Consider the following 11,841-nt stretch of genomic DNA (forward strand, 5'->3'; position numbering starts at 1 on the left):
CAGTAGGCTCTCCCTAGAGGTTCACAAAAGCAAGTCAGAGCAGCTGTAATTTTTCTGATGGAATTATACATTCTGAGAGAGCGCACTTTTCTCGTGGCGACAAGCAAGTGATCATTTCCATTGGCTATATTTTTCAGCAGTCGACTATATCGCTCCAAAACTTTGGATCAAGAGTTTTGACTTCAAATAGGAGTGTTTTTATAACTATCGATTGGGACGGTCACATACAGGGAACCTGCTACATCACTCTGTGTGCCTGCCGACTGCGAGTCGTGCGTCAAAGGCTCATCGACATTTTCCACAGGCGGCGCCTCGCAGTTGTTTCAGTAGAGAGTTTGGAATAAATTGGACCAAAGTGACAGAATACGTCTGGATTCCTACGGAGTACTGAACCAATCGTTCCCTTGTCTGTGGATAGTACTACTTTCACAAACATAGCTATAGTCTCTCTCTTGCTCTCTCTCTCTCTCACTCTCTCTCTCTCACTGTGCGAGCCCTCCCTCTCCTCTCTCCCTTGAAAGCGGATTATTTAGTATAAAGCAGCTACCATCGACATGTGAGTAAACTGAATTGTATCCTGTTTTTTAATTCAGCTAAATGTATACAATGTATTTCTAAAATAGTGTCTGATAGAGATACGGTGTGTTAAATAATGATTTTAGGATGTTAGAGAAAGTGTTTGTTTTGGGTATTGTCAACTAAATGCAATTATGGGTTAGGGTTCTGCTAAACTAAAGCTCTATTAAAACAGTTGCTGTTCTATATTTATTTTAGTATTCCAATAGTCTACCCGAAAAGGTCAAATGCATCACAGAAAGCAGGCCTATTACAATGAAATGTTAGGCTACATGTCTCTCAGTATATTGTCAGTCTCACCGTATCAATAGTAGAATGCCTCATTCATCAATGACTCAGTCAATATTCATCACCGTGCTCAACTTCATATTGGCTTTTATGAAGTGTTGCAGTGTTTTTAAAAAATACATCATTTTGATCGTTGTTTTTTTTTAAATCTACTCAGTCACTAACCTACAGCCCTTTGCCTGGCTTGTTTATCTGGAACAAGATGCATCCATCTTTGTTAAGAGCAGCCTTCATGGCTTTTTCCCACTAATCCCTCTCCATTTTGCCAGTGGAAATCAAGCCTGTCTAATACAGGCTCTGTACCAAATCAAACCAGTGGTTGTTCGGTCAGGGTTTGCTCAGACATGATGATATGATTTGCCTTTATAGTTTAAACACAATATGGACAATTTTATACCATAGCCGATATATAAAAACAACTGACAAAAACTGCTTATTAATAGTTAGTGTTTGAAGAGTTCTTCTTCACTTAGATGCTAATGCTAGTATAGCCTACTTACTATATGGCTCAGATAAAATCAAAGTCGATGTGCGTGCAGCAAAATGGTTATGTTTTTATTTCCTAACGATGCAGGAAAATGTCAAACAGGTACACAAATAATCCGTTTTGGTGGGGTTTTGTCAGTTGCTGTTGTTAGGAACATAATGCCTCTCTCTCTCCGCAGGTCGACCCCAGACGCAGGAACCTCGGGAGCCGCTGAGGGAGAGGGGGGGCCTTCGGCCCCAGCACCCAACCTCACCAGTAACCGACGACTACAGCAGACACAGGCACAGGTGGACGAGGTAAGACTCGGAGAAGAGGAACTTTTTTTTTTTTTAAGTGTTGTTCTTGATGATATGTCAGTGTGATTCATTTATTTAGACGATCACGTAAACAACCTTTATCTGTCAGGGATGTACAGAAGGCTTATATGTGAAGCAAACTATTATAAAGACCAGGTGGAAGGTGGGATGAAATGATAATGAAGGGTATGAATAGAAGGAAGGAGGAAAGGATAAAGCCAGGGGAAAGAAGAGATGAGGGGATAAAGGGTACTCTCTTTACTGTAGTACGACGTAGGATGAAAATTGTTCCTGAGAAAATCAAAGTCAAGAACGACGGGAGGACGGGGCTCCTAGGTGGAGAAGATGGGCAAGCTGATGGGAGGCAGGAAGGGATTAAAGGATGAGTGGTCCATAAAAGGAAGAATGATCGAAGAAAAGAGGGATGAGTCAGTGAGAGGTTACAGGGGCCCGAAAACATTGATCACAGAGAGAGACAACCTGACGTATTCTCCAGCCAGCTGTGTGAGTCACATCAACATTTTAAAGTTGAGGTTTACACATCCTTTGTAATCACTCATAATGAGGATGAACAGGGCCCATAGAGGTAAAAACGTTGCTATTGAAATACCGTAGCATTCAACCAACGATTCACAACATCCGTTCTGATCAGACGTGATTGATTACCTGGTCATTGGGTAATGTCGACTCTGTACTGTTCTTACCGTCTACCGTACATCACTGACATTGGCAGTTAAAAGTTCACATTACTTCTACTCTGTCAGAATTGATTTCCCGACCGTTCGGGGCAATGCTAGCCTCCACTGCAGACGTTCTACAGGTAACTGACAAAATAATGGAAACATTTGAGTAAATGAGGGCTACAAAGTATATTGAAAGAGGGCGCTTCCCCACAAGTGTGGTTGAGGAGTTTATTAAGCAATTAACATCCCATCGTGCTTAGGCTCATGTATATAAAAAAATGTTGGGCAGGCTATTATTTTGGCTACCATGGCTATGCCCCCATAGGATGACAATGCCCCCCACAGTGAACTCTTGGTCACTAATGGTTTGATGAGCATGAACATGGTGTAAACCATCTGCCATGGTTTACACCAGATCAGTCACCAGATCTCAACCCAACTGAACACTTATGGGAGATTCTGGAGCGGTGCCTCAGACAGCGTTTTCCACCACCATCAACAAAACACCAAATTATGGAGTTTCTTGTGGAAGAATGGTGTCACATCCCTCCAATAGAGTTCCAGACAGAATCTATGCCAAGGTGCATTGAAGCTGTTCTGCCTCGTGGTGCCCCAACGCCCAATTAAGACACTTTATGTTGGTGTTTCCTTTATTTTGGCAGATACCTGTAGGTTTCTTCATCAACAAGAATACAGTGTTGAGGTCTGGTAAGGCCAAACTAGCATGATGCTGACTGTCCTCTCCTTTCTACTCCTGTCTCCTATAGGTTGTGGACATCATGCGTGTGAACGTGGACAAGGTGTTGGAGAGGGATCAGAGACTGTCAGAGCTGGACGACAGGGCCGACGCGCTGCAGGCCGGGGCCTCACAGTTCGAGAGCAGTGCTGCCAAGCTGAAGAACAAGTACTGGTGGAAAAACCTCAAGGTTCGTGTTTGTGCGTGTGCGTATGTGACCGACTGGGGTCAAACCCGGTTCTCCTACACCAGGGGTGTCAAACTCAAATACCCAGTGGGCCAAAATGTAAAACCTGAACAAAGTCGCGGGCCAACATTGAACAAATGAACCTTTTAATATGGACCCAAACAAGTTTTGCTTTAACATTGAATATGGAACAAGCATCGCTTATTACCATACAATATATAATTTAATAGTGGAGACATGCAAAATCGAATTTCAAATGAAAAAACACATCAATGGCATTCATTTATTAAATAAATAAAATTTAAATAAAAATCGTATGCCTCTTTTCTATTTGCAGCCTTCTGATTTAAATACCAAAATAAACTTTTTCCACTGGCTAATAATTTTACAAATAAAATGATAATAAATCAATCAACCATTCAAGCCCATGCCTTGTAGCAAGAAAAAGTGCACAAAGAAAATGTTAGTTATTGCACACTGATCTAATCTGATGTGCCCAAGCCAGATACCTGGCATCTCCCACTTGTCCAGAAAGCTCCTGTTTTCTGCCTTTCTTTTCGCCATTTTTGGGAAGGGGTAGCGCGCTGACAGTTGTAGCGTCTATGTTGCTATGACTACTGTCACAGAGGAGAGAGCATTTCTGGGTCCTGTCCTGATTGGCGCGCGAAAACAACAGCAGAGCATTATGGGATTCGTAGTATTAGCGGTGAATGCGCTGTATAATACCGGCGGGCCAGCTCTAGTAGTAATTTGGTATTGTCTCGCGGGCCAAATATAATTACCCCGCGGGCCAAATTTGGCCCGCGGGCCAGAGTTTGACACCCATGTCCTACACGCTGCAGGTCTGTATTAGCCCTCTGAGTTAACGCCTATACATTACTTCAGGGGGCTAACACAAGTCTTCAGGTCTCATGCAACTCTTCACACAAGCAGGAGTCATTTGTAAAATAACCTTCACATAGGTCACTCTTTAATTATAAAGTGAGTTTGCTGTTTTATGCTTAGGCTTGCATAGTGCAGGCTACCATAGCATGACCGTCACACACTAACTGTATGTCATGATAAGGTATTGGTGTATTTCCACAGTGCTCAGACATTTTATACAAATGATGTCCCTATACAGAGAGAACTCTCTCTCCAACATATCAGACCTGGGTTCATAGAGTATTTGAAATCCTTCACTTTAGCTGCGCTTGACTGAGCTTACCTGGAACCAACAGAATATGGAACCAACAGAACATTCCCAAAAGTGCAAATCCTGCCAGTCTATGTGACCCTTTGCCCCTACAACTACCATCTTAGGCCTTTGTTTTCTCCTTTCTCCTGTGACCTCACTTAGAGCTCTATTTACTGTATCGCTGAAGTGTTAGATTGCACAGTAGGAATGTAACTTGAATTTTCAGTTGAGCCGACATATGCAACGTTTTTTTATTGTGAATGCAGCCGCTAACACGGGAACATTGCCTTGAAATTTCAGTCACGCCGTAACGTTGAACTTCGGCGATACGGATTGAATAGAGTCCTTACTAGACACACAATGTAGATCCTTCTATCAACCATGCTTCAATCCACCTTTCTTACAGCATGAATTTATAAACCCTCAACCACCCCCCTCTGCTTTTGAGCACAGATGGCTGTCCCGTCGCCCGTCCAATCACGTGTGTCCATTGAGGAGGGGGAGTGGTTAGAAATCCCAATCTGGATTACAGTGTGATGCAGGATTATAAACTCAGCTGTGGCTCGACTCGTGATGTAACCCCTACAGCTCATCCCTCTCTCCCTCTCACTCTAATGCTCCCTCTATTCCTCTCTTCCTCTGTTATGTACTAACCCTCCCTTCCTCTCTCTCTCTCTCTTTCGCCCTCTCGCTCACGATCCCCTTGTATAATCTCAGTCATCCAGTCTCCGCCCCAATAGTTTATTTGTATTTTTCTCCTCTCTTATGCGCTACAGAGCCGGCTCTAATATAATATTCATCACGGCTAACCTCTCTCTGAAATGGAATCATTCTTTGCCATACAGGCATAAACCACATCACACCGGTGTACCTGTGTAGGTCATTGCTGATGTAAAAAGGTCTTTAGAAATGAATGTGATTTGATGATTGGCTCGCAGTAGTGTCATAGTCATGCTTACGTCTTCTTGGCATATAATCCACATGGGACGTTCTGCAGCAGTATTATAGTGCTTTGGTTTATAAACTCAGCAAAAAAAAGAAACGTCCTCTCACTGTCAACTGCGTTTATTATCAGCAAATTTCACATTTGTTCATACAAATATTTACACAACAATATTCAACAACTGTGACACAAACTGAACAAGTTCCACAGACATGTGACTAACAGAAATGGAATAATGTGTCCCTGAACAAAGGGGGGGGGGGGGGTCAAAATCAAAAGTAACAGTCAGTATCTGGTGTGGCCGCCAGCTGCATTAAGTACTGCAGTGCGTCTCCTCCTCATGGACTGCACCAGATTTGCCAGTTCTTGCTGTGAGATGTTACCCCACTCTTCCACCAAGGCAACTGCAAGTTCCCGGACATTTCTGTGGGGAATGTCCCTAGCCCTCACTCCCGATCCAACAGGTCCCAGACGTGCTCAATGGGATTGAGATCTGTGCTCTTCGCTGGCCATGGCAGAACACTGACATTCCTGTCTTGCAGGAAATCGCGCACAGAACGAGCAGTATGGCTGGTGGCATTGTCATGCTGGAGGGCCATGTCAGGATGAGCCTGTAGGAAGGGTACCACATGAGGGAGGATGTCTTCCCTGTAACGCACAGCGTTGAGATTGCCTGCAATGACAACAAGCTCAGTCCGATGATGCTGTGACACACCGCTCCAGACCATGACGGATCCTCCACCTCCAAATCGATCCCGCTCCAGAGTACAGGCCTCGGTGTAACGCTCATTCCTTCGACGATAAACGCGAATCCGACCATCATCCCTGGTGAGACAAAACCACGACTCGTCAGTGAAGAGCACTTTTTGCCAGTCCTGTCTGTTCCAGTGATGGTGGGTTTGTGCCCATAGGTGACGTTGTCCTCTGGTGAGGACCAGCCTTACAACAGGCCTACAAGCCCTCAGTCCAGCCTCTCTCAGCCTATTGCGGACAGTCTGAGCACTGATGGAGGGATTGTGCGTTCCTGGTGTAACTCGGGCAGTTGTTGTTGCCATCCTGTACCTGTCCCGCAGGTGTGATGTTCGGATGTACCGATCCTGTGCAGGTGTTGTTACACGTGGTCTGCCACTGCGAGGAAGATCAGCTGTCCGTCCTATCTTCCTGTAGCGCTGTCTTAGGCGTCTCACAGTATGAACATTGCAATTTATTGCCCTGGCCACATCTGCAGTCCTCATGCCTCCTTGCAGCATGCCTAAGGCACGTTCACGCAGATGAGCAGGGACCCTGGGCATCTTTCTTTTGGTGTTTTTCAGAGTCAGTAGAAAGGCCTCTTTTATGTCCTAAGTTTTCATAACTGTGACCTTAATTGCCTACCGTCTAAGCTGTTAGTGTCTTAACGACCGTTCCACAGGTGCATGGTCATTAATTGTTTATGGTTCATTGAACAAGCATGGGAATAAGTGTTTATACCCTTTACAATGAAGATCTGTGAAGTTATTTGGATTTTTACGAATTATCTTTGAAAGACATGGTCCTGAAAAAGGGACGTTTCTTTTTTTTTCTGAGTTTACTATGGCTGGGATTCAATGCAAGGGACATTATAGAGCAGACTTTTAAAGGTCATTTACGCTTCAACCGACATGTGCATGCATTTTGCTTTGGAAATTGCCTTTTAAAAAGTTTGGCTTTCCAGTCCGCTGCTCTTGGATTGAATCCCGGCCTATGTGACGCACTACATTTTGATCTGTTTATGATCAGTAGCTGATCTACTCTACATTGTAAATAACCACGAGAGAGATGGAGAGAAGCAACAGCAAGCAATATACACTATATATACAAAGTATGTGGACGCCACTTCAAATTAGTGGATTCGGCTATTTCAGCCACACCCGCTGCTGACAGGTGTATAAAATCGAGCACACTGTCATGCAATCTCCATAGACAAACATTGGCAGTATAATGGCCTTACTGAAGAACTCAGTGACTTTCAACATGGCACCATCGTAGGAGGCCACCTTTCCATCAAGTCAGTTTGCCAGATTTCTGCCTTGCTAGAGCTGCCCCGCTCAACTGTAAATGCTGTTATAGTGAAGTGGAAACGTCTAGGAGCAACAACAGATCAGCCGCGGAGTGGTAGGCCACACAAGCCCACAGAACGGGACCGGCGAGTGCTGAAGCGTCGGGAGCTTCATGAAATGGGTTTCTATGGCCGAGCATAGTTTGCGCTAGGCCCTTAGTTCAAGTGAAGGGAAATCTTAACGCTAAAGCATACAATTACATTCTAGACTATTCTGTGCTTCCAACTTTTGGGCCATGGAAAACCAACAGTTTGCTCCATACAGAAATGCGAGGTCCATTCAGAAATGGTTTGTCAAGATCGTAGTGGAAGAACTTGACTGGCCTGCACAGAGCCCTGACCTTAACCTCATCGAACACCTTTGGGATGAATTGGAACACCAACTGCGAGCCAGGCTTAATCGGCCAACTTCAGTGCCCGACCTCACTAATGCTCTTGTGGCTGAATGGAAGCAAGTCCCCGCAGCAATGTTCCAACATCTAGTGGAAAGCCTTCCCAGAAGAGTGGAGGCTGTTAATAGCAGCAAAGGGGGGACCAACTCCATATTAATGCCCATGATTTTGGAATTAGTTTTTCGATGAGCAGGTGTCCACATACTTTTGGTTATGTAGTCTATATGCAAAGAGCAAGGCTACAGCTGTCATGATGAGAGAGTAACATTGAAGGGATTTTAGATTCAGCCCTCTCCAGATTAAAAATGATACAGAAATGTGTTAGATTAATATAGAAGTGTTCATATTTGAAGGTTTTATATCGTTTTTTGTTTTTTTTCAGATGATGATCATAATGGGAATCATAGGAGTCATATGTGTTGGAGTTGTCTTCTGTAAGTACCATATATATCTATACTGAATCAAAATATAAACGCATGTAAAGTGATGGTCCCATGTTTCATGAGCTGAGATAAGATCCCCAAAATTTCCCATACACACAAAAAGCTTTTCTATAAAATGTTGTGCACTAATTTGTTTACATCCCTGTCAGTGAGCAGTTCTCCTTTGCCAAGATAATCCATCCCCCTGACATGTGGCATATCAAGAAGCTGATTAGACAGCATGAAATGCCACTCAAATCTGCAGTTTTGTCACAACACAATGCCACAGATGTCTCAAGTTTTGAGACATCCGTCGTTTTAGCAAATTTGGCAGTTTGTCCAACTGGCCTCACAACCGCAGACCACATGTAACCACGCCAGCCCAGGATCTCCACATCCGGCTTCTTCACCTGTGGGATTATCTGAGACCAGCCAATGAAACTGAGGAGTATTTATGTCTGTAATAAAGCCCTTTTGTGGGGAAAAACTCATTCTGATTGGCTGGGCCTGGCTCCCAAGTGGGTGGGCCTATGCTCTCCCAGGCCCACCCACAGCTATGCCCCTGCCCAGTCGCGTGAAATCCATAGATTTGGGCCTAATTTATTTATTTCAATTGACTGATTTCCTTATATCAACTGTAACTTAGTAATATCATTGTTTTATGTTGCGTTTATATTTTTTGTTCAGTATACATTTTCACTTACAGACGAAGTCTGCTTCACTTGAGTTTTGTGAAACACATGCACATTTATTTTTGTATTGCTGTAGCCTGTAGTCAAAAGTAGGAAACAACTGTTTACTCTGTGATATTTACAGTGTATTCGGGAAGTAGTCAGACCCCTGTACTTTTCCCACATTTTGTTACGTTACAGCCTTATTCTAAAATGGATAAAATATTTTTTCCCCCTCATCAATCTACAGACAATACTCCTAATGACAAAGCAAAAACAGGTTTTTAGAAATTTTTGCAAACGTATAAAAAAACTGTCGTCTCTGCAGATCCTCTCAAGCTCTGTCAGGTTGGATGGGGAGTGCTGCACAGCTATTTTCAGGTCTCTCCAGAGATGTTAGATAGGGTTCAAGTCCGGGCACTGGCTGGGCCACCCAAGGACATTCAAAGACTTGTCCCAAAGCCACTCCTGCGTTGTCTTGGCTGTGTGCTTAGGGTTGTTGTCCTGTTGGAAGGTGAACCTTCACCCCAGTCTGAGGTCCTGAGCGTTCTGGAGCAAGTTTTTATCAAGGATCTCTGTACTTTTCTCTGGTCATTTTTCCCTCGATCCTGACTAGTCTCCCAATCCCTGCCTCTGAAAAACATCCCCACAGCATGATGCTACCACCATCATGCTTCACCGTAGGGATGGTGCTAGGTTTCCTACAGATGTGACGCTTGGCATTCAGGCCAAAGAGTTCAATCTTGGTTTCATCAGACCAGAGAATCTTCGTTTCATCAGACCAGAGAATCTTGTTTCTCATCTCTTGTTTCGCCACTCTACCATAAAGGCCTGATTGGTGGAGTGCTGCAGAGGTGGTTGCCCTTTTGGTAGGTTCTCCCATCTCCACAGAGGAACTCTGGAGCTCTGTCAGAGAGACCATCGAGTTCTTGGTCACCTCCCTGTCCAAGGCCCTTCTCCCCCGATTGCTCAGTTTGGCCGGGTAACCAGCTCTAGGAAGAGTCTTGGTGGTTCCAAACTTCTTCCATTTAAGAATGATGGAGGCCACTGTGTTCTTTTGGACCTTCAATGCTGCAGAAATGTTTTGGTACCCCTTCCCCAGATCTGTGCCTCGACACAATCCTGTCTCGGAGCTCTACGGACAATTCCTTCAATCTCATTTCTTGGTTTTGGCTCTGACATGCAGTCAACTGTGGGACCTTATATAGACCGGTGTGTGCCTTTCCAAATCATGTCCAATCAATTGAATTTACCACAGGTGGACTCCTAGTTGTAGAAACAGGAAACAGGATGCACCCGAGCTCAATTTCGAGTCTCATAAAGTCTTTGAATACTTATGTAAATAAGATATTTTGTTTTAAATTTTAATACAATTGCAAAAATTTCTATAAACCTGTTTTCACTTTGTCATTACGGGGTATTGTGTAGATTGATGAGAAAATGTATTTAATCAATTTTTAGAATAAGGCTGTAATGTAACAAAATGTGGAAGAGGTCTGAATACTTTCCGAAGACACTGTACATGGTTTCTTTCATCTTCTCCCTTGCAGTGTATTTCTATTATTGAGCTGGCCTCTTCAGGGACGGACAACAAGCGCAAGACGAGATACTGAAATGCCGCCAAATCCACGTGTGAATCCAGCCTTCCCTTTACCCCTCCTCTCCTTCATCCCCCTCTTCTTACCAATGCCTTCCATCTGAAAACCACCATGCACGCGTAGACGTCGGCGCACTGCCTCTCCCTCTTCTATCCTCACGGGTTGTTCTCTGCCGCTGTGTCCTTGAGCAAGGCACTTAATCCCTACAATTGCTCTGGCGGCGCTGCTCGGTGGCTGACGCTGTGCTTCCCCGGACCTTGTGGGTGTGTGTGTGTAAGGTTGGGTATTGTGACAGCAAATCAATCAACTTCTGTTGTAAAATGGACAATAAAGTATCTATTCTATTTTTGGCGCTCTCTCCAAGTCTTTTTGTCTTTCTTCACCCCCCCCCATTTGTGTGTTTTCCCTTCAAGGGACAATTTGTGATTACACAAGGCTTATAACATTTAATGACTGCATGGACTTCTCTGATATATTGAGGGGGGAAAGGCGGGGGGACCACATGGACAAAAGTTATAGAGCTGGAACAAAGGGGGAGCATGAATCCCGTTTCAAAAACGAACCCCGATCGCTCCATGTTGAATGAGTTTCCCTCCATTTTTTCCCCCAATCAATGATCGTCTCTTCTGTTTTTCAAATTATTATGCACGTCTTGTGAACTACTTGTTAGGTATTATAGTGGTCTTTTGATATCCACATGTCCTTTGTTTCTCTCCCTTAAGACCTGTATACCTCCCTCCAATCTAACTTCACTGTAAAAAGGTACAATAATAGCAAAGAAAGACAACAGGTTATGAGAACTAAACACACCCCCATGTAGGTTTATGACAGTAAACAGAGGGAAATAATATAGTTCACCCAGTTTACTTTAGTGGACAATCTGCACGGATGTAAAATATCATACTTAATGGCATGTTTCAGATTTACCTACAGAATAATAAGAAATGTTCTGAGACCAGGTAGCTATAGATGACTAACAAATCAACCAATATTTGGATATTGCCACCTAGTTTATCCCCTGAAAGTAAGTTAGCCGATTAAAACTAACACTATCATGAACTACCCAGTAACAGATCATTTTTGCCAAAAACCTGGTTGCCTCTGCCAGGATGCTGAAACTTGGCCACAAGTGATTTTCCAGCAAGATAAGAACCTCAAGCACACATCTAAACCCACAATCGTATCTGCTTATTTGTGGGTTCTATCCATAGAGATCCTATTATATTACTAAAGGGCGTATGTCATATATCCTCAAAGTTCCATAATGGGACCAAAATGGCAGCCATCTTGGTCAGGGAGGAATCCAAA

At 43.7% G+C, this 11,841-nt stretch overlaps 1 protein-coding gene across 1 annotated transcript; it reads left to right on the plus strand.

Moving 5' to 3' along the window:
* The first annotated feature begins 35 nt into the window (after positions 1-35).
* LOC139554649 (vesicle-associated membrane protein 2-like) lies at positions 36-10,891 on the plus strand. The gene is made up of 5 exons (XM_071367643.1): positions 36-556; positions 1,530-1,647; positions 3,098-3,256; positions 8,225-8,276; positions 10,486-10,891. Coding segments are annotated over exons 1-5 (348 nt in total). The 5' UTR covers positions 36-554; the 3' UTR covers positions 10,503-10,891.
* Positions 10,892-11,841: the final 950 nt, after the last annotated feature.

Source organism: Salvelinus alpinus, chromosome 26 (genome assembly GCF_045679555.1).
Source record: "Salvelinus alpinus chromosome 26, SLU_Salpinus.1, whole genome shotgun sequence".
Classification (NCBI taxonomy): domain Eukaryota; kingdom Metazoa; phylum Chordata; class Actinopteri; order Salmoniformes; family Salmonidae; genus Salvelinus; species Salvelinus alpinus.

Coding starts and splice junctions, on each gene's coding strand:
- LOC139554649 (XM_071367643.1), top strand. Junction 1,648..3,097: donor CACAGGCACAGGTGGACGAG/GTAAGACTCGGA, acceptor TGTCTCCTATAG/GTTGTGGACATCATGCGTGT. Junction 3,257..8,224: donor ACTGGTGGAAAAACCTCAAG/GTTCGTGTTTGT, acceptor GTTTTTTTTCAG/ATGATGATCATAATGGGAAT.